Source organism: Clytia hemisphaerica, unplaced genomic scaffold, assembly GCF_902728285.1.
Source record: "Clytia hemisphaerica strain Z4C2 unplaced genomic scaffold, Clytia hemisphaerica genome assembly, whole genome shotgun sequence".
Taxonomy (NCBI): domain Eukaryota; kingdom Metazoa; phylum Cnidaria; class Hydrozoa; order Leptothecata; family Clytiidae; genus Clytia; species Clytia hemisphaerica.
The window spans coordinates 281,542-303,321 of record NW_027104057.1 but is presented as its reverse complement, the minus strand read 5'-3'; the positions used below and the strand labels follow the sequence as shown (position 1 = coordinate 303,321).

Here is a 21,780-nt window from a genome sequence, read left to right as displayed (position 1 = left end):
ACATCTCACAATACAATTCAATTTGATTTTATCTTTATCTCCATTCTCGCTCTCGTCTTTGATATCAAATTCAACTCGATACATCTCAAATTCTTTGCTGATCATTGAATCAGTTCTTTCAAGTTTATGATTCTTCCTAAATTTGAATAAACGTCTTTCATACTCCATCATGATTTCATGATTTTCTCGGACAGCAAATTTACTTCGCCACAATCTGAAGAAGAGGACATGGATGCCAAAAGTACTGGTATGTATAAAAAAGCACGTGTTACTTAGTGACCACAATTCTAGGAATTTATTGTTTGCATACAAACACTCATCGTATTTGAACCTCCTGATTGGGTTTTCTATGAATCTCCATCTTTATTTTTAGTAGCCATGAGAACGGGTTTGAAAAATAGTTTTTCTACGAACGGTCCATAGATTTTTTTGCGATTTTCCGACCCTGCCAGATATCATTCTTGAAAATTTTTAGTGATTTAGTGATCATGTCAGATGTTTCTAGAACATGACCAGCATTCAAAATTTGCTCTTACTGAATTGTTCTTATAAAAAAAACGTGAAGACAAACAAAAGACGGTTTTTCAATACCTTTTATTTAATTCATGAAAAAAAGTTTTACTCGAAAATATTTATATTTATAATTTTTGAAGTTATGAGGCCTAAAACAGAGTTAAGATTAAAGTGTCACAATTTAAACCAAAAGTTTTAAAATAACAAAAGAATTAATTGTTTATACATAAATCTTACAAAAGCGAAGTAAAAAACGAAGCAAAAAATTGAAATAGTCCATCCATCACACAATCTAACTGTATCGATGTTTATGGTAATTAGTTTTCAGAAGAAATATTTCTCCAGTGTAGAAGAACGAGGGTTCAACCGAAACCAAACATGTATGACAGCGTAAACAATTTGAATTGTTGCCAAAGGCGTGAATGTTAGAATCACCACAAGGTAATCTATTCCTCTCATACAGCCTGAATCAAAAGGACTTTGGAATATCTTTCCTCCATCCTCAACTGTGAAGCATGATCGGTTGATTTTGCCGGTATCGTATTGGTAAGTGGAGCCTATGACACGACACATGGTTGCCATGGCGATTGGGATCATCATATAGGAGAAAAATTTCATCTGGACTGATCCGTCTTTCTCTTGGTTAGGGTCGAGTGGTTTCCTGTTGGCCCGTTTTCGGTTTTGATTCTCCAGTTCATCAAGCTTTTGAATATTTTCTTTACACATTTGTTGTAATGCCTGAGCTGCAAGCAGTTCAGAATCGATCTCCAAACCATCCTGTTTACGTTGTTCAATGATATCATTGACGACATTACCTGAATCTTCATTTCCACCCTTGTCCATAAGATTCACCAAACGAGCACGTTTTGCATTCTGAATAGCTGAATAAATAGTCCAGCAAGTCATGACCAGTTGCATTGCACTCTTCACAAACAAATACCAATCGGTTTTTCGGTTGACAAATTTGTCCATATAAAAATACTCCAAGATAAGCTGAATAGAACCTATGAACAAAAATGTTATGAAGGATTTCATATCTTTCACAAAAACATCGTATTGTCCCACTGGACAACAGTCACAAGAACAAAATTGGACCATGATACTTAACCAGATGAGTGCGTAAATAACGTTAGTGACGTAAACGTTTCGGTGAACAACATCATCGAATATTTGACCAGATTCTAATTGGTAAAGCAAGAAGCGATCCAGGATCACATCCAGAACTTCCAAAGCTTGTTTAACATACGTCAGACATTTGATTGTTATGAAAGTTTTGAGTGAAATGAATTTCCACCCTAAATCTTCCACTTTGAGACATCGACCGATTCCTTGGAAACATCTCACAATACAATTCAATTTGATTTTATCTTTATCTCCATTCTCGCTCTCGTCTTTGATATCAAATTCAACTCGATACATCTCAAATTCTTTGCTGATCATTGAATCAGTTCTTTCAAGTTTATGATTCTTCCTAAATTTGAATAAACGTCTTTCATACTCCATCATGATTTCATGATTTTCTCGGACAGCAAATTTACTTCGCCACAATCTGAAGAAGAGGACAAGCAAAGCTACAATTGCTGGCACTATTACCATAGCTTTCAAACCATCCTCACTATATCTCGATTCCCATCTTGTTAAATTACCACAAAACGTATCATTCCCAACTGTAATGGGTAGCTTGAAACATTCGAATGCAGGATTTTCTGTAGTGTTGTTTAATGTCGTCATGTTTAATGTAGAACTGTTTCCAAAAGCCATTGTTGCGTTTCTTAAGCTGTCTTGATATGGAAATAATTCTGATTCTCAACTGTTGATTCCGAAGAAACTTATCTCAGGAAATCAGGAAATGGACTCAATCGCTCCGATAAAACGGTATATTGAAACGATAGGCTAGAACAAAAAATACAAAACTACTTTAGAAAAATGTACAAAACTATAGAAAATCTCTAATCCAGGTACTGTAGAACAGAAAAAAGGCACTCAGAAAAACAAATGAACTAAACTGAAATCTAATATACTAATGCTACATAAATAAATAATACTCACTAAATTGACAATGTTTTGGGGCTAGAAGCCGTCAGCAGTCTCATTCAACAAGTGTGGAAAAATATCAAAACGTTTGTGAAATATATCACTTCATCATTCAACATCTCTCTTGCTTACAGTATTCAGATGTGAATGAATGATTTCTACTGACAACTCCTAGTTTTTATATTAATTACTAGATAATTACTGTATGTACAAATTAATTACTTTAATAAAAGAAAATGCGTATAATAAACGAGACAAAATGAATGACACAAACCCAAAGGAAACCAAGAGCAACAGAAACGAGACAAAAGAGATAGGAAACAAAAACAAAAGACCAAAAGATGACGTAAACCAAGTACGAGAGCAGCCAGGTTTCGCTGCTTTACCTCGGCAGTTTGCCACTTACAAAATATAAAGTTCTACTTGATGTAGCCCCCAAAACTGTGGCATGTTATACATATTCTGTTAGGCCAATTATCCGTGAGTCTGAAAATTTAAGAATCGCAATGCGAAAATTTGATGAAGAAGAAAATGAAGACTTTTGCGAAGAAGATTATTTCAACTTTGAAGAGCTTATTTCCGGCGAAGAAAAAACATTTTGAAATTTTTATTGCGCTAGATGGTGTATCTTTTACCTAACTAAAATTATTTTTTCGGAAAATTTTTCTAAATGCTTATTTGCTTCAAAATCTCGAAAATTGTGGTTTTTGACCAGTTTTCGATCCCAATTTTTGATAGAAAAACAGCCATAACTTGTGATGCATTAATTTAGAATGTTTTTCCGAAAGATCTAAAACAGTTCAATTCTTTGCGGAAAGTTTGAAAAAACTTCGAAACAAAAAGGGTAATTATCCATTAAAACTTAACACTTTTTATAAAAGAAGGTGATGCAACATATTCTTTTTAAAGTTCATAACGTCATTTTTGCAATTAAATTCTTAATTACTCATAAGGGATTTGATTAAAAGACAATTTAAAAAGGCAATTCTTTGTTAAAAGTGTTAAAGAACCTAAAACATAACTTTTATGTTCAAATACTAAAATCAATTTTCCGACTATGGTCAGAGCCCTTAAGACTGGTAACTCTGCCGACTGTAAACTCTTTTCGGCAAAAAAACCCGGTTGCGTGTACGAAAATAAGTGCCAAACAAAAGAAACACTATCAAAACTATTCCTTTGCAACCAATTACGATATGCCAAATGCTGGGATGTGTAAACCATCGATTTTGAACTCCCGACGGGGCTAGAAAGAAAACTCTCGGATGGGAGATAAAACAACTTATTTCCCATTAAAAACGTGTGACCAGCGTGGTTTTCACACAAACGCCAGATTGCAAATAAAATCTAACGCCGGGTAAAAACAAAGAAAACGCTAGATACAATCCGTCATCCAACAGCGGCTTAGATTTAAGAGCTATGTCCAGTACACCTGGTGAAAACCAGAATTGTACTTTGAGTTTGACAGAATTTATCTCCTAAATATTGGAAATCGATTTTGAAAAAATATTAGGGAGATAAAATTCAAAAAATTACAGTATGACTATTCTTTCCATAAGTCTATTCTCCTTAATAAAAACACGAAATAAATATGCAAAACATTAGAGACACACATACACACACAGACACAGCAGATTTTGGTTTACCGCTGCTCGGGAGTCCAAAATAAGTAATTACCCTCTGGGGAAATTCGTTGGTTCAAAATCAGTACAAATTTTCGGGGAAATGCGCTGATCAAATTGGAAGGAGATATTGAAGATAACACCAAATTTTAGTTGACCTTGGCTCGGGCGTCCAAAATAAGTAATAAGTTTCTAGGAAAATTCGTTGATCAAAAATCAGACCATGGACTGATTTTGGACCACCGAATTTCCCCGGAGATAAATTACTTATCCTGGACGCTCGAGCCACCGTCAACCAAGATATCTATTATCTATTCACGTTTTGACCTCTGCGTTTCGCCGGAGAAAAACTGATGATATTGGACCACTGTATTACTCCCGGGAATGGCTACTAAAATTGGACCACCACATTATCCTGGAAACTTTAGTCGAAAATGGTATATTAGGGAGATAATGATGTAAATCATTTGCAAAGGTCTTTCGCCGGAGACCAGCGCAAATTTTCCTCAGTACTGGACATGAGTGAAATTTAAAGCTTGACTTTTTCTTGTTTTAAAATCCAACACTGTAAACTCTATCAGTGGAATGATGTTTATACATACATGCCACATACACACTTTCAAATTATGAAATGTAAGTTTAAAATTTTGAAAACATAATACTGAAACGTCCAAAGATGGAGCCAAAATTACTAGTTTGTATAAAAAAACACGTGTTACTTAGTGACCACAATTCTAGGAATTTATTATTTGCATACAAAGTATTTGAACCTCCTGATTGGGTTTTCTATGAATCTCCATCTTTATTTTTAGTAGCCATGAGAACGGGCTTGAAAAATAGTTTTTCTACGAACGGTCCATAGATCGCTCCTTTTTGATAATTTTCGCCTAAATGATTATTGCTAAAATGTTCTTGAAATGCTTGATTTTTAGAATCGCTGATTTTCTTCTCGTAAAGGTTTGAAAGTTTGAGAAAAATGTACTGTAACGGTATGAATTTCACCGATTTTTTTGCGATTTTCCGACCCTGCCAGATATCATTCTTGAAAATTTTTAGTGATTTAGTGATCATGTCAGATGTTTCTAGAACATGACCAGCATTCAAAATTTACTCTTACTAAATTTTTCTTATAAAAAAACATGAAGACAAACAAAAGACGGTTTTTCAATACCTTTTATTTAATTCATGAAAAAAAATTTTTTCGAAAATGTTTATATTTATAATTTTTGAAGTTATGAGGCTAAAACAGAGCTAAGATTAAAGTGTCACAATTTAAACAAAAAGTTTTGAAATAACAAAAGAAATAATTGTTTATACATAAATCTTACAAAAACGAAGCAAAAAATTGAATTAGTCCATCCAACACACTATCTAAAAGTATCGGTGTTTATGGTAATTAGTTTTCAGAAGAAATACTTCTCCAGTGTAGAAGAACGAGGGTTCAACCGAAACCAAACATGTATGACAGCGTAAACAATTTGAATTGTTGCCAAAGGCGTGAATGTTAGAATCACCACAAGGTAATCTATTCCTCTCATACAACCTGAATCAAAAGGACTTTGGAATATCTTTCCTCCATCCTCAACAGTAAAACAGGATCGGTCAATTTTGCCGGTACCGTATTGGTAAGTGGAACCAATGACACGACACATGGTTGCCATGGCGATTGGGATCATCATATAGGAAAAAAACTTCATCTTGACTGATCCGTCTTTCTCTTGGTTAGGGTCGAGTGGTTTCATGTTGGCCCGTCTTCGATGTTGATTCTCCAGTTCATCAAGCTTCTGAATATTTTCTTTACACATTTGTTGTAATGCCTGAGCTGCAAGCAGTTCAGAATCGATTTCCAAACCATCCTGTTTACGTTGTTCGATGATATCATTAACGACATTACCTGAATCTTCATTTCCATCCTTGTCCATAATCTTCACCAAACGAGCACGTTTTGCATTTTGAATAGCTGAATAAATAGTCCAGCAAGTCATGACCAGTTGCATTGCACTCTTCACAAACAAATACCAATCGGTTTTTCGGTTGACAAATTTGTCCATATAAAAATACTCCAAGATAAGCTGAATAGAACCTATGAACAAAAATGTTATGAAGGATTTCATATCTTTCATAAAAACATCGTATTGTCCCACTGGACAACAATCACAAGAACAAAATTGGACCATGATGCTTAACCAGATGAGTGCGTAAATTACATTAGTGACGTAAGCGTTTCGGTGAACAACATTATCGAATATTTGACCAGATTCTAATTGGTATAGCAAGAAGCAATCCAGGATCACATCCAGAACTTCCAAAGCTTGTTTAACATACGTCAGACATTTGATTGTTACGAAAGTTTTGAGTGATATGAATTTCCACCCTAAATCTTCCACTTTGAAACACCGGCCGATCCCCTGGAAACATCTCACAATACAATTCAATTTGATTTTATCTTTATCTCCATTCTCGCTCTCGTCTTTGATATCAAATTCAACTCGATACATCTCAAATTCTCGGCTAATCATAGAATCAGTTCTTTCAAGTTTATGATTCTTCCTAAATTTGAATAAACGTCTTTCATACTCCATCATGATTTCATGATTTTCTCGGACAGCAAATTTACTTCGCCACAATCTGAAGATGAGGACAAGCAAAGCTACAATTGCTGGCACTATTACCATAGCTTTCAAACCATCCTCACTATATCTAGATTCCCATCTTGTTAAATTATTACCACAAAACGTATCATTCCCAACTGTAATGGGTAGCTTGAAACATTCGAATACAGTATTTTCTGTAGTGTTGTTTAATGTCGTCATGTTTAATGTAGAACTGTTTCCAAAAGCCATTGTTGCGTTTCTTAAGCTGTCTTGATATGGAAATGATTCTGATTCTCAACTGTTGATTCCGAAGAAACTTATCTCAGGAAATCAGGAAATGGACTCAATCGCTCCGATAAAACGGTATATTGAAACGATAGGCTAGAACAAAAAATACAAAACTACTTTAGAAAAATGTACAAAACTATAGAAAATCTCTAATCCAGGTACTGTAGAACAGAAAAAAGGCACTCAGAAAAACAAATGAACTAAACTGAAATCTAACATACTAATGCTACATAAATAAATAATACTCACTAAATTGACAATGTTTTGGGGGGCTAGAAGGCGTCAGCAGTCTCATTCAACAAGTGTGGAAAAATATCAAAACGTTTGTGAACTATATCACTTCATCATTCAACATCTCTCTTGCTTACAGTATTCAGATGTGAATGAATGATTTCTACTGACAACTCCTAGTTTTTATATTAATTACTAGATAATTACTGTATGTACAAATTAATTACTTTAATAAAAGAAAATGCGTATAATAAACGAGACAAAATGAATGACACAAACCCAAAGGAAACCACGAGCAACAGAAACGAGACAAAAGAGATAGGAAACAAAAACAAAAGACCAAAAGATGACGTAAACCAAGTACGAGAGCAGCCAGGTTTCGCTGCTTTACCTCGGCAGTTTGCCACTTACAAAATATAAAGTTCTACTTGATGTAGCCCCCAAAACTGTGGCATGTTATACATATTCTGTTAGGCCAATTATCCGTGAGTCTGAAAATTTAAGAATCGCAATGCGAAAATTTGATGAAGAAGAAAATGAAGACTTTTGCGAAGAAGATTATTTCAACTTTGAAGAGCTTATTTCCGGCGAAGAAAAAACATTTTGAAATTTTTATTGCGCTAGATGGTGTACCTAACTAAAATTATTTTTTCGGAAAATTTTTCTAAATGCTTATTTGCTTCAAAATCTTGAAAATAGTGCTTTTTGACCAGTTTTCGATCCCAATTTTTGATAGAAAAACAGCCATAACTTGTGATGCATTAATTTAGAATGTTTTTCCGAAAGATCTAAAACAGTTCAATTCTTTGCGGAAAGTTTGAAAAAACTTCGAAACAAAAAGGTTAATTACCCATTAAAACTTAGCACTTTTTATAAAAGAAGGTGATGCAACATATTCTTTTTAAAGTTCATAACGTCATTTTTGCAATTAAATTCTTAATTACTCATAAGGGATTTGATTAAAAGGCAATTTATAAAGGCAATTCTTTGTTAAAAGTGTTAAAGAACCTAAAACATAACTTTTATGTTCAAATAGTAAAATCAATTTTCCGACTATGGTCAGAGCCCTTAAGACGACAACATCTTTATTGAGAAATTTCTTTTGTCTCAAGTGACCTGACAGAATTTTGTCTCTGAAATGCTGGATTAAGGGAAAATGGTTGCGTGTACGAAAACCTGTGCCAAACAAAAGAAACACTATCAAAACTATTCCCTTGCAACCAATTACGATATGCCAAATGCTGGGATGTGTAAACCATCGATTTTGAACTCCCGAAGGGGCTAGAAAGAAAACAACTTATTTCCCATTTAAAACGTGTGACCAGCGTGGTTTTCACACAAACGCCAGATGGCAAATAAAATCTAACGACGGGTGAAAACAAAGAAAACGCTAGATACAATATGTCATCCATAAGCGGCTTAGATTTAAGAGCTATGTCTAGTACACCGGCGAAAACCAGAATTGTACTTTGAGTTTGACAGAATTTATCTCCTAAATATTGGAAATCGATTTTGAAAAAACATTAGGGAGATAAAATTCAAAAAATTACAGTATGACTATTCTTTCCATAAGTCTATCAGGGTGTCTACGGGACCTTGAAAACCTTGAAAACCTTGAAAATGAACCACCCAACCTTGAAAACCTTGAAAACTATCAATTTTCTGGGCAAAACCTTGAAAACCTTGAAAAATCGTTAAAAACCTTGAAATGCACTATCCAGTCAATCGAAAAGCAAGAATAAGTAAAAAACCTTTATAACATTTAGAGAATTCCATATTTCCCTGTTTCTGTTGCGATTCTGTCACATATTTTTTTATCATTAGCTGAGATTTGTCACTAATTTCTCGTTTGCATTCGAGCCCTAAGAAATCGACTGTTCCCCAGTTTTCAAATCGCTTCAGGGCGTCTTGGAATAATGGCCGTTTATCAATAAAATTTCGAGGATTCCTTAAAACAACTCTTTTGGCAATTGATTTTTGTTTAAAAAAAATCAAAAACAAGGCGTTTTTTAGCCATTTGAAAGTACCGTGAAAAGCACAGCTCAAAATCATATATTTACGCTGTGCCGACGAATCGAGATTCTATTCATCGCGCAATCAGCGAAGACAAAAGTAACCATGACGACCATCCAAGATCTTGGATGAGCGTCATAGTCGATATTTTTATTCCCGTCGTTGAAAACACAACTTACAAAAAGTCATCAATGCTTTGTAAAAAGAGTCAGTGATAGAGAATCATAACATAAAGTCTGTCTATTATTTCGATTCAATTAAAGTGACATTTCCATAATTAAAAGTTTAGTAATTACTGTTATACATTTGGGGATCATGTAAAAGATTTCTTTCGAAATAAACTAATTTCAACTACACTTGGAGGTTTCTGGGGAATTCGTAAATAGTAAACTGCATACTGATACAGTCTGCTAGACATTAATATGGTAATATTTGCTCTTCATCTTTGATTTTTTCTACAGTGATTAGATTGACACATGCGCGATAAAATTTCTATTATTTGTCTTCAGAGGTTAATATATTCTTTGAAAACTTAACCTCTGATACTCAGGGTAATTTGAAAGAGTCAAAATCAAAATTTTCTCTCGTCGGCGCAAACCATGGTTGCGCCTCCTCGATCACTGTAAATAATTGGTTTTGCTTCTAATTCTTTATTTCTACAGTTGGAAGACTAGGGAGCTGGAGTATTTCTTTTTGCGGTATTGTTCTCGAGAGGGAGATAGGAATTTAACTGTGGAAGTAATTCCCCGGGCACCAAAAGCAAATACATTTTATTTGCTGTCTTCTATTTTTCTTTAACCTACCACTCTGAAAAACCAAAATTCCTGTAAAGAGCCATGTCAACTGAGTATCAAAAAACCTTGAAAAGTGCCAAAGTTTTGGCCAAAAAACCTTGAAAAACCACTTTAAAATGACCAAAAAAACCTTGAAAACCTTGAAAACCTTGAAAATCCTGAAAAAAAATCCGTAGACACCCTGTATTCTCCTTAATAAAAACACGAAATAAATATGCAAAACATTAGAGATACACATACACACACAGACACAGCAGATTTTGGTTTACCGTTGCTCGGGAGTCCAAAATAAGTAATTACCCTCTGGGGAAATTCGTTGGTTCAAAATCAGTACAAATCTCCGGGGAAATGCGCTGATCAAATTGGAAGGAGATATTGAAGATAACACCAAATTTTAGTTGACCTTGGCTCGGGCGTCCAAAATAAGTAATTAGTTTCTAGGAAAATTTGTTGATCAAAAATCAGACCATGGACTGATTTTGGACCACCGAATTTCCCCGGAGATAAATTACTTATCCTGGACGCCCTAGCCACCGTCAACCAAGATATCTATTATCTATTCACGTTTTGACCACTGCGTTTCGCCGGAGAAAACTGATGATATTGGACCACTGTATTACTCCCGGGAATGGCTACTAAAATTGGACCACCACGTTATCCTGGAAACTTTAGTCGAAAATGGTATATTAGGGAGATAATGATGTAAATCATTTGCGAAGGTCTTTCGCCGGAGACCAGCGCAAATTTTCCTCAGTACTGGACATGAGTGAAACTTAAAGCTTGACTTTTTCTTGTTTTAAAATCCAACACTGTAAACGCACTCTATCATTGGAATGATGTTTTTTATAAGAACTTTATTTTCATTTTCTTTTCTTTCGTTCTTCAAAGTAGTGCTAAATTCTGTTCCAAAAGTTGTTCCTCTTAAGGGAATGAAAATTAAGACCTCGTTTGAAGGATAATTTTCAATTTTCGGATCATAAGTTACAAAGCTCCGAGATAAATTGCTAAAAATGGTCGAAATTAACTTTGACCAAAAAGGTAGGAAAAGTCTGAATACATGTTTGAAATCAGCAGGGTTCAAAGTTTCAGAAAGGTATGATAAAAAATTGTTTGGCCGAGTAGAACAATTCTTTAATTTTTAACCAAAAGCCTCATACACATTTTCCTACACTTTCAAATTATCAAATTTAAGTTTAAAATTTTGAAAACATAATACTGGAACATCCGAAGATGGAGCCAAAAGTACTAGTTAGTATAAAAAAGCACGTGTTACTTAGTGACCACAATTCTAGGAATTTATTGTTTGCATACAAAGTATTTGAACCTCCTGATTGGGTTTTCCTTGAATCTCCATCTTTATTTTTAGTAGCCATAAGAACGGGCTTGAAAAATAGTTTTTCTACGAACGGTCCATAGATCGCTCCTTTTTTGATAATTTTCGCCTAAATGATTATTGCTAAAATGTTCTTGAAATGCTTGATTTTTAGAATCGCTGATTTTTTTCTCTCTTAAAGGGTTGAAAGTTTGAGAAAAATGCACTGTAACGGTATGAATTTCACCGATTTTTTTGCGATTTTCCGACCCTGCCAGATATCATTCTTGAAATTTTTTAGTGATTTAGTGATCATGTCAGATGTTTCTAGAACATGACCAGCATTCAAAATTTGCTCTTACCGAATTATTCTTATAAAAAAACGTGAAGATAAAAAAAAGACGGTTTTTCAATACCTTTTATTTAATTCATGAAAAAAAATTTTTAATTTAAACCAAAATTTTTAAAATAACAAAAGAATTAATTGTTTATACATAAATCTTACAAAAACGAAGCAAAAAACGAAGCAAAAAAGTGAATTAGTCCATCCAACACACTATCCAACTGTATCGATGTTCATGGTAATTAGTTTTCAGAAGAAATATTTCTCCAGTGTAGAAGAACGAGGGTTCAACCGAAACCAAACATGTATGACAGCGTAAACAATTTGAATTGTTGCCAAAGGCGTGAAAGTTAGAATCACCACAAGGTAATCTATTCCTCTCATACAACCTGAATCAAAAGGACTTTGGAATATCTTTCCTCCATCCTCAACAGTGAAACAGGATCGGTCAATTTTTCCGGTACCGTATTGGAAAGTGGAACCAATGACACGACACATGGTTGCCATGGCAATTGGGATCATCATATAGGAGAAAAACTTCATCTTGACTGATCCGTCTTTCTCTTGGTTAGGGTCGAGTGGTTTCATGTTGGCCCGTTTTCGATGTTGATTCTCCAGTTCATCAAGCTTCTGAATATTTTCTTTACACATTTGTTGTAATGCCTGAGCTGCAAGCAGTTCAGAATCGATTTCCAAACCATCCTGTTTACGTTGTTCGATGATATCATTGACGACATTACCTGAATCTTCATTTCCACCCTTGTCCATAAGCTTCACCAAACGAGCACGTTTTGCATTCTGAATAGCTGAATAAATAGTCCAGCAAGTCATGACCAGTTGCATTGCACTCTTCACAAACAAATACCAATCGGTTTTTCGGTTGACAAATTTGTCCATATAAAAATACTCCAAGATAAGCTGAACAGAGCCAATGAACAAAAATGTTATCCACTGGACAACAATCACAAGAACAAAATTGGACCATGATACTTAACCAGATGAGTGCGTAAATTACATTAGTGACGTAAACGTTTCGGTGAACAACATCATCGAATATTTGACCAGATTCTAATTGGTAAAGCAAGAAACAATCCAGGATCACATCCAGAACTTCCAAAGCTTGTTTAACATATGTTAGAAATTTGATTGTTACGAAAGTTTTGAGTGATATGAATTTCCACCCTAAATCTTCCACTTTGAAACACCGGCCGATCCCCTGGAAACATCTCACGATACAATTCAATTTGATTTTATCTTTATCTCCATTCTCGCTCTCGTCTTTGATATCAAATTCAACTCGATACATCTCAAATTCTTGGCTGATCATTGAATCAGTTCTTTCAAGTTTATGATTCTTCCTAAATTTGAATAAACGTCTTTCATACTCCATCATGATTTCATGATTTTCTCGGACAGCAAATTTACTTCGCCACAATCTGAAGATGAGGACAAGCAAAGCTACAATTGCTGGCACTATTACCATAGCTTTCAAACCATCCTCACTATATCTAGATTCCCATCTTGTTAAATTATTACCACAAAACGTATCATTCCCAACTGTAATGGGTAGCTTGAAACATTCGAATACAGTATTTTCTGTAGTGTTGTTTAATGTCGTCATGTTTAATGTAGAACTGTTTCCAAAAGCCATTGTTGCGTTTCTTAAGCTGTCTTGATATGGAAATGATTCTGATTCTCAACTGTTGATTCCGAAGAAACTTATCTCAGGAAATCAGGAAATGGACTCAATCGCTCCGATAAAACGGTATATTGAAACGATAGGCTAGAACAAAAAATACAAAACTACTTTAGAAAAATGTACAAAACTATAGAAAATCTCTAATCCAGGTACTGTAGAACAGAAAAAAGGCACTCAGAAAAACAAATGAACTAAACTGAAATCTAACATACTAATGCTACATAGATAAATAATACTCACTAAATTGACAATGTTTTGGGGCTAGAAGGCGTCAGCAGTCTCATTCAACAAGTGTGGAAAAATATCAAAACGTTTGTGAACTATATCACTTCATCATTCAACATCTCTCTTGCTTACAGTATTCAGATGTGAATGAATGATTTCTACTGACAACTCCTAGTTTTTATATTAATTACTAGATAATTACTGTATGTACAAATTAATTACTTTAATAAAAGAAAGTGCGTATAATAAACGAGACAAAATGAATGACACAAACCCAAAGGAAACCAAGAGCAACAGAAACGAGACAAAAGAGATAGGAAACAAAAACAAAAGACCAAAAGATGACGTAAACCAAGTACGAGAGCAGCCAGGTTTCGCTGCTTTACCTCGGCAGTTTGCCACTTACAAAATATAAAGTTCTACTTGATGTAGCCCCCAAAACTGTGGCATGTTATACATATTCTATTAGGCCAATTATCCGTGAGTCTGAAAATTTAAGAATCGCAATGCGAAAATTTGATGAAGAAGAAAATGAAGACTTTTGCGAAGAAGATTATTTCAACTTTGAAGAGCTTATTTCCGGCGAAGAAAAAACATTTTGAAATTTTTATTGCGCTAGATGGTGTATCTTTTACCTAACTAAAATTATTTTTTCGGAAAATTTTTCTAAATGCTTATTTGCTTCAAAATCTTGAAAATAGTGCTTTTTGACCAGTTTTCGATCCCAATTTTTGATAGAAAAACAGCCATAACTTGTGATGCATTAATTTAGAATGTTTTTCCGAAAGATCTAAAACAGTTCAATTCTTTGCGGAAAGTTTGAAAAAACTTCGAAACAAAAAGGGTAATTACCAATTAAAACTTAACACTTTTTATAAAAGAAGGTGATGCAACATCCCTGCAACATATTCTTTTTAAAGTTCATAACGTCATTTTTGCAATTAAATTCTTAATTACTCATAAGGGATTTGATTAAAAGGCAATTTATAAAGGCAATTCTTTGTTAAAAGTGTTAAAGAACCTAAAACATAACTTTTATGTTCAAATACTAAAATCAATTTTCCGACTATGGTCAGAGCCCTTAAGACGACAACATCTTTATTGAGAAATTTCTTTTGTCTCAAGTGACCTGACAGAATTTTGTCTCTGAAATGCTGGATTAAGGGAAAATGGTTGCGTGTACGAAAACCTGTGCCAAACAAAAGAAACACTATCAAAACTATTCCCTTGCAACCAATTACGATATGCCAAATGCTGGGATGTGTAAACCATCGATTTTGAACTCCCGAAGGGGCTAGAAAGAAAACAACTTATTTCCCATTTAAAACGTGTGACCAGCGTGGTTTTCACACAAACGCCAGATGGCAAATAAAATCTAACGCCGGGTGAAAACAAAGAAAACGCTAGATACAATATGTCATCCATAAGCGGCTTAGATTTAAGAGCTATGTCCAGTACACCGGCGAAAACCAGAATTGTACTTTGAGTTTGACAGAATTTATCTCCTAAATATTGGAAATCGATTTTGAAAAAACATTAGGGAGATAAAATTCAAAAAATTACAGTATGACTATTCTTTCCATAAGTCTATCAGGGTGTCTACGGGACCTTGAAAACCTTGAAAATGAACCACCCAACCTTGAAAACCTTGAAAACTATCAATTTTCTGGGCAAAACCTTGAAAACCTTGAAAAATCGTTAAAAACCTTGAAATGCACTATCCAGTCAATCGAAAAGCAAGAATAAGTAAAAAACCGCCTGCGGCGCTAAACCTTTATAACATTTAGAGAATTCCATATTTCCCTGTTTCTGTTGCGATTCTGTCACATATTTTTTTATCATTAGCTGAGATTTGTCACTAATTTCTCGTTTGCATTCGAGCCCTAAGAAATCGACTGTTCCCCAGTTTTCAAATCGCTTCAGGGCGTCTTGGAATAATGGCCGTTTATCAATAAAATTTCGAGGATTCCTTAAAACAACTCTTTTGGCAATTGATTTTTGTTTTAAAAAAATCAAAAACAAGGCGTTTTTTAGCCATTTGAAAGAGTCAAAATCAAAATTTTCTCTCGTCGGCGCAAACCATGGTTGCGCCTCCTCGATCACTGTAAACAATTGGTTTTGCTTCTAATTCTTTATTTCTACAGTTGGAAGACTAGGGAGCTGGAGTATTTCTTTTTGCGGTATTGTTCTCGAGAGGGAGATAGGAATTTAACTGTGGAAGTAATTCCCCAGGCACCAAAAGCAAATACATTTTATTTGCTGTCTTCTATTTTTCTTTCACCTACCACTTAGAAAAACCAAAATTCTTGTAAAGAGCCATGTCAACTGAGTATCAAAAAACCTTGAAAAACCACTTTAAAATGACCAAAAAAACCTTGAAAACCTTGAAAACCTTGAAAATCCTGAAAAAAAATCCGTAGACACCCTGTATTCTCCTTAATAAAAACACGAAATAAATATGCAAAACATTAGAGATACACATACACACACAGACACAGCAGATTTTGGTTTACCGTTGCTCGGGAGTCCAAAATAAGTAATTACCCTCTGGGGAAAATCGTTGGTTCAAAATCAGTACAAATCTCCGGGGAAATGCGCTGATCAAATTGGAAGGAGATATTGAAGATAACACCAAATTTTAGTTGACCTTGGCTCGGGCGTCCAAAATAAGTAATTAGTTTCTAGGAAAATTCGTTGATCAAAAATCAGACCATGGACTGATTTTGGACCACCGAATTTCCCCGGAGATAAATTACTTATCCTGGACGCCCTAGCCACCGTCAACCAAGATATCTATTATCTATTCACGTTTTGACCACTGCGTTTCGCCGGAGAAAACTGATGATATTGGACCACTGTATTACTCCCGGGAATGGCTACTAAAATTGGACCACCACGTTATCCTGGAAACTTTAGTCGAAAATGGTGTATTAGGGAGATAATGATGTAAATCATTTGCGAAGGTCTTTCGCCGGAGACCAGCGCAAATTTTCCTCAGTACTGGACATGAGTGAAACTTAAAGCTTGACTTTTTCTTGTTTTAAAATCCAACACTGTAAACGCACTCTATCATTGGAATGATGTTTTTTATAAGAACTTTATTTTCATTTTCTTTTCTTTCGTTCTTCAAAGTAGTGCTAAATTCTGTTCCAAAAGTTGTTCCTCTTAAGGGAATGAAAATTAAGACCTCGTTTGAAGGATAATTTTCAATTTTCGGATCAAAAGTTACAAAGCCTCGAGATAAATTGCTAAAAATGGTCGAAATTAACTTAGACCAAAAAGGTAGGAAAAGTCTGAATACATGTTTGAAATCAGCAGGGTTCAAAGTTTCAGAAAGGTATGATAAAAAATTGTTTGGCCGAGTAGAACAATTCTTTAATTTTTAACCAAAAGCCTCATACACATTTTCCTACACTTTCAAATTATCAAATTTAAGTTTAAAATTTTGAAAACATAATACTGAAACATCCGAAGATGGAGCCAAAAGTACTAGTTAGTATAAAAAAGCACGTGTTACTTAGTGACCACAATTCTAGGAATTTATTATTTGCATACAAAGTATTTGAACCTCCTGATTGGGTTTTCCTTGAATCTCCATCTTTATTTTTAGTAGCCATAAGAACGGGCTTGAAAAATAGTTTTTCTACGAACGGTCCATAGATCGCTCCTTTTTTGATAATTTTCGCCTAAATGATTATTGCTAAAATGTTCTTGAAATGCTTGATTTTTAGAATCGCTGATTTTTTTCTCTCTTAAAGGGTTGAAAGTTTGAGAAAAATGCACTGTAACGGTATGAATTTCACCGATTTTTTTGCGATTTTCCGACCCTCCCAGATATCATTCTTGAAAATTTTTAGTGATTTAGTGATCATGTCAGATGTTTCCAGAACATGACCAGCATTCAAAATTTATTCTTACTGAATTGTTCTTATAAAAAAAAGGTGAAGACAAACAAAAGACGGTGTTCCAATACATTTTATTTAATTCATGGGAAAAAAAGTTTTACTCGAAAATATTTATATTTATAATTTTTGAAGTTATGAGGTCAAAACAGAGCTAAGATTAAAGTGTCACAATTTAAACCAAAAGTTTTAAAATAACAAAAGAATTAATTGTTTATACATAAATCTTACAAAAACGAAGCAAAAAACGAAGCAAAAAATTGAATTAGTCCATCCAACACACTATCAAACTGTATCGATGTTCATGGTAATTAGTTTTCAGAAGAAATACTTCTCCAGTGTAGAAGAACGAGGGTTCAACCGAAACCAAACATGTATGACAACGTAAACAATTTGAATTGTTGCCAAAGGCGTGAAAGTTAGAATCACCACAAGGTAATCTATTCCTCTCATGCAGCCTGAATCAAAAGGACTTTGGAATATCTTTCCTCCATCCTCAACAGTGAAACAGGATCGGTCAATTTTGCCGGTACCGTATTGGTAAGTGGAACCAATGACACGACACATGGTTGCCATGGCGATTGGGATCATCATATAGGAGAAAAACTTCATCTTGACTGATGCGTCTTTCTCTTGGTTAGGGTCGAGTGGTTTCATATTGGCCCGTTTTCGATGTTGATTCTCCAGTTCATCAAGCTTCTGAATATTTTCTTTACACATTTGTTGTAATGCCTGATCTACAAGCAGTTCAGAATCGATTTCCAAACCATCCTGTTTACGTTGTTCGATGATATCATTAACGACATTACCTGAATCTTCATTTCCACCCTTGTCCATAATCTTCACCAAACGAGCACGTTTTGCATTTTGAATAGCTGAATAAATAGTCCAGCAAGTCATGACCAGTTGCATTGCACTCTTCACAAACAAATACCAATCGGTTTTTCGGTTGACAAATTTGTCCATATAAAAATACTCCAAGATAAGCTGAACAGAGCCTATGAACAAAAATGTTATGAAGGATTTCATATCTTTCATAAAAACACCGAATTGTCCCATTGGACAACAGTCATCACAAGAACAAAGTTGAGCCATGATACTTAACCAGATGAGAGCGTAAATTACATTAGTAACGTAAACGTTTCGGTGAACAACATCATCGAATATTTGACCAGATTCTAATTGGTAAAGCAAGAAACAATCCAGGATCACATCCAGAACTTCCAAAGCTTGTTTAACATATGTTAGAAATTTGATTGTTACGAAAGTTTTGAGTGATATGAATTTCCACCCTAAATCTTCCACTTTGAAACATCGACCGATCCCCTGGAAGCATCTCACGATACAATTCAATTTGATTTTATCTTTATCTCCATTCTCGCTCTCGTCTTTGATATCAAATTCAACTCGATACATCTCAAATTCTTGGCTGATCATTGAATCAGTTCTTTCAAGTTTATGATTCTTCCTAAATTTGAATAAACGTCTTTCATACTCCATCATGATTTCATGATTTTCTCGGACAGCAAATTTACTTCGCCACAATCTGAAGATGAGGACAAGCAAAGCTACAATTGCTGGCACTATTACCATAGCTTTCAAACCATCCTCACTATATCTAGATTCCCATCTTGTTAAATTATTACCACAAAACGTATCATTCCCAACTGTAATGGGTAGCTTGAAACATTCGAATACAGTATTTTCTGTAGTGTTGCTTAATGTCGTCATGATTAATGTAGAACTGTTTCCAAAAGCCATTGTTGCGTTTCTTAAGCTGTCTTGATATGGAAATGATTCTGATTCTCAACTGTTGATTCCGAAGAAACTTATCTCAGGAAATCAAGAAATGGACTCAATCGCTCCGATAAAACGGTATATTGAAACGATAGGCTAAAACAAAAAATACAAAACTACTTTAGAAAAATGTACAAAACTATAGAAAATCTCTAATCCAGGTACTGTAGAACAGAAAAAAGGCACTCAGAAAAACAAAATGAACTAAACTGAAATCTAACATACTAATGCTACATAAATAAATAATACTCACTAAATTGACAATGTTTTGGGGCTAGAAGCCGTCAGCAGTCTCATTCAACAAGTGTGGAAAAATATCAAAACGTTTGTGAACTATATCACTTCATCATTCAACATCTCTCTTGCTTACAGTATTCAGATGTGAATGAATGATTTCTACTGACAACTCCTAGTTTTTATGTTAATTACTAGATAATTACTGTATGTACAAATTAATTACTTTAATAAAAGAAAGTGCGTATAATAAACGAGACAAAATGAATGACACAAACCCAAAGGAAACCAAGAGCAACAGAAACGAGACAAAAGAGATAGGAAACAAAAACAAAACCAAAAGATGACGTAAACCAAGTACGAGAGCAGCCAGGTTTCGCTGCTTTACCTCGGCAGTTTGCCACTTACAAAATATAAAGTTCTACTTGATGTAGCCCCCAAAACTGTGGCATGTTATACATATTCTGTTAGGCCAATTATCCGTGAGTCTGAAAATTTAAGAATCGCAATGCGAAAATTTGACGAAGAAGAAAATGAAGACTTTTGCGAAGAAGATTATTTCAACTTTGAAGAGCTTATTTCCGGCGAAGAAAAAACATTTTGAAATTTTTATTGCGCTAGATGGTGTAGCTTTTACCTAACTAAAATTATTTTTTCGGAAAATTTTTCTAAATGCTTATTTGCTTCAAAATCTTGAAAATAGTGCTTTTTGACCAGTTTTCGATCCCAATTTTTGATAGAAAAACAGCCATAACTTGTGATGCATTAATTTAGAATGTTTTTCCGAAAGATCTAAAACAGTTCAATTCTTTGCAGAAAGTTTGAAAGAACTTCGAAACAAAAAGGGTAATTACCAATTAAAACTTAACACTTTTTATAAAAGAAGGTGATGCAACATATTCTTTTTAAAGTTCATAACGTCATTTTTGCAATTAAATTCTTAATTACTCATAAGGGATTTGATTAAAAGGCAATTTATAAAGGCAATTCTTTGTTAAAAGTGTTAAAGAACCTAAAACATAACTTTGATGTTCAAATACTAAAATCAATTTTCCGACTATGGCTGCGTTTAGACCAGCCTGGCATTTATAATTGCTTGCAGTATTCTTTTGAATTCTATTGTTCCGCGCAATTGTTCAGTTTGTCAAATGCCTAATGATGCCAGCGTGTTGGCATTTTGTTGGCATTTGAAATGCCATTTTGAGCAAAGGAATCCCCTTTTCTGGCATTTCAAATCAAACAAAGGAACCAAAACAAAGAGAAAAAATGACATTTTTGATTTTTTAAAGTATTTGCACGTTTTTTATTCAGTTCTTTCTATAGATTGTAAAATTTGCAAGATTTGCCATAGCCTAGCCCTACGGCAAAAAGTTTCAGTCTTAATGACTGCAGTTTTTGAGAAATTCCATGCTTTTCATTGTTTGATCTGTCAAAGTTGAGCTTGAGGGAATCACCTTCTCAGTAATGACTCTAAAAAGACGATTCCTTAAATGCCATGACAGAAAATACAATGGAAAAGCTATTAAAATCGAACCCCTCATGAGCAAATGCCAAATTACAAATGCCAGTTGGTCTAAACGCAGCCAATGGTCAGAGCCCTTAAGACGACAACATCTTTATTGAGAAATTTCTTTTGTCTCAAGTGACCTGACAGAATTTTGTCTCTGAAATGCTGGATTATGGGAAAATGGTTGCGTGTACGAAAACCTGTGCCAAACAAAAGAAACACTATCAAAACTATTCCCTTGCAACCAATTACGATATGCCAAATGCTGGGATGTGTAAACCATCGATTTTGAACTCCCGAAGGGGCTAGAAAGAAAACAACTTATTTCCCATTTAAAACGTGTGACCAGCGTGGTTTTCACACAAACGCCAGATGGCAAATAAAATCTAACGCCGGGTGAAAAAAAAAACAAAAGAAAACGCTAGATACAATATGTCATCCATAAGCGGCTTAGATTTAAGAGCTATGTCCAGTACACCGGCGAAAACCAGAATTGTACTTTGAGTTTGACAGAATTTATCTCCTAAATATTGGAAATCGATTTTGAAAAAACATTAGGGAGATAAAATTCAAAAAATTACAGTATGACTATTCTTTCCATAAGTCTATCGGGGTGTCTACGGGACCTTGAAAACATTAAAAACCTTGAAAATGAACCACCCAACCTTGAAAACC

At 34.5% G+C, this 21,780-nt stretch overlaps 3 protein-coding genes across 3 annotated transcripts; all 3 read right to left on the bottom strand.

Annotated features, from left to right (window-relative positions):
- Positions 1-837: 837 nt before the first annotated feature.
- On the bottom strand, positions 838-2,682 carry LOC136812219 (uncharacterized). The gene is made up of 2 exons (XM_067068698.1): positions 2,563-2,682; positions 838-2,406 (listed from the first exon to the last, which is right to left on the bottom strand). The coding sequence occupies exon 2, from the start codon at positions 2,272-2,274 to the stop codon at positions 838-840; it is 1,437 nt and encodes a 478-aa protein (XP_066924799.1). The 5' UTR covers positions 2,275-2,406; positions 2,563-2,682.
- A 2,649-nt stretch (positions 2,683-5,331) lies between these two features.
- Positions 5,332-7,437, bottom strand: LOC136812259 (uncharacterized). Its single transcript, XM_067068747.1, has 2 exons — positions 7,298-7,437; positions 5,332-7,141 (listed from the first exon to the last, which is right to left on the bottom strand). Exon 2 carries the CDS (start codon positions 7,007-7,009, stop codon positions 5,570-5,572), a length of 1,440 nt encoding a protein of 479 aa, XP_066924848.1. The 5' UTR covers positions 7,010-7,141; positions 7,298-7,437; the 3' UTR covers positions 5,332-5,569.
- Positions 7,438-17,632: 10,195 nt separating this feature from the next.
- On the bottom strand, positions 17,633-19,755 carry LOC136812258 (uncharacterized). Its single transcript, XM_067068746.1, has 2 exons — positions 19,618-19,755; positions 17,633-19,460 (listed from the first exon to the last, which is right to left on the bottom strand). The coding sequence occupies exon 2, from the start codon at positions 19,326-19,328 to the stop codon at positions 17,886-17,888; it is 1,443 nt and encodes a 480-aa protein (XP_066924847.1). The 5' UTR covers positions 19,329-19,460; positions 19,618-19,755; the 3' UTR covers positions 17,633-17,885.
- Between the last annotated feature and the right edge of the window lie 2,025 nt (positions 19,756-21,780).

Coding starts and splice junctions, on each gene's coding strand:
- LOC136812258 (XM_067068746.1), bottom strand. CDS start 19,328: ATGGCTTTTGGAAACAGTTCTACATTAATCATGACGACATTAAGCAAC.
- LOC136812219 (XM_067068698.1), bottom strand. CDS start 2,274: ATGGCTTTTGGAAACAGTTCTACATTAAACATGACGACATTAAACAAC.
- LOC136812259 (XM_067068747.1), bottom strand. CDS start 7,009: ATGGCTTTTGGAAACAGTTCTACATTAAACATGACGACATTAAACAAC.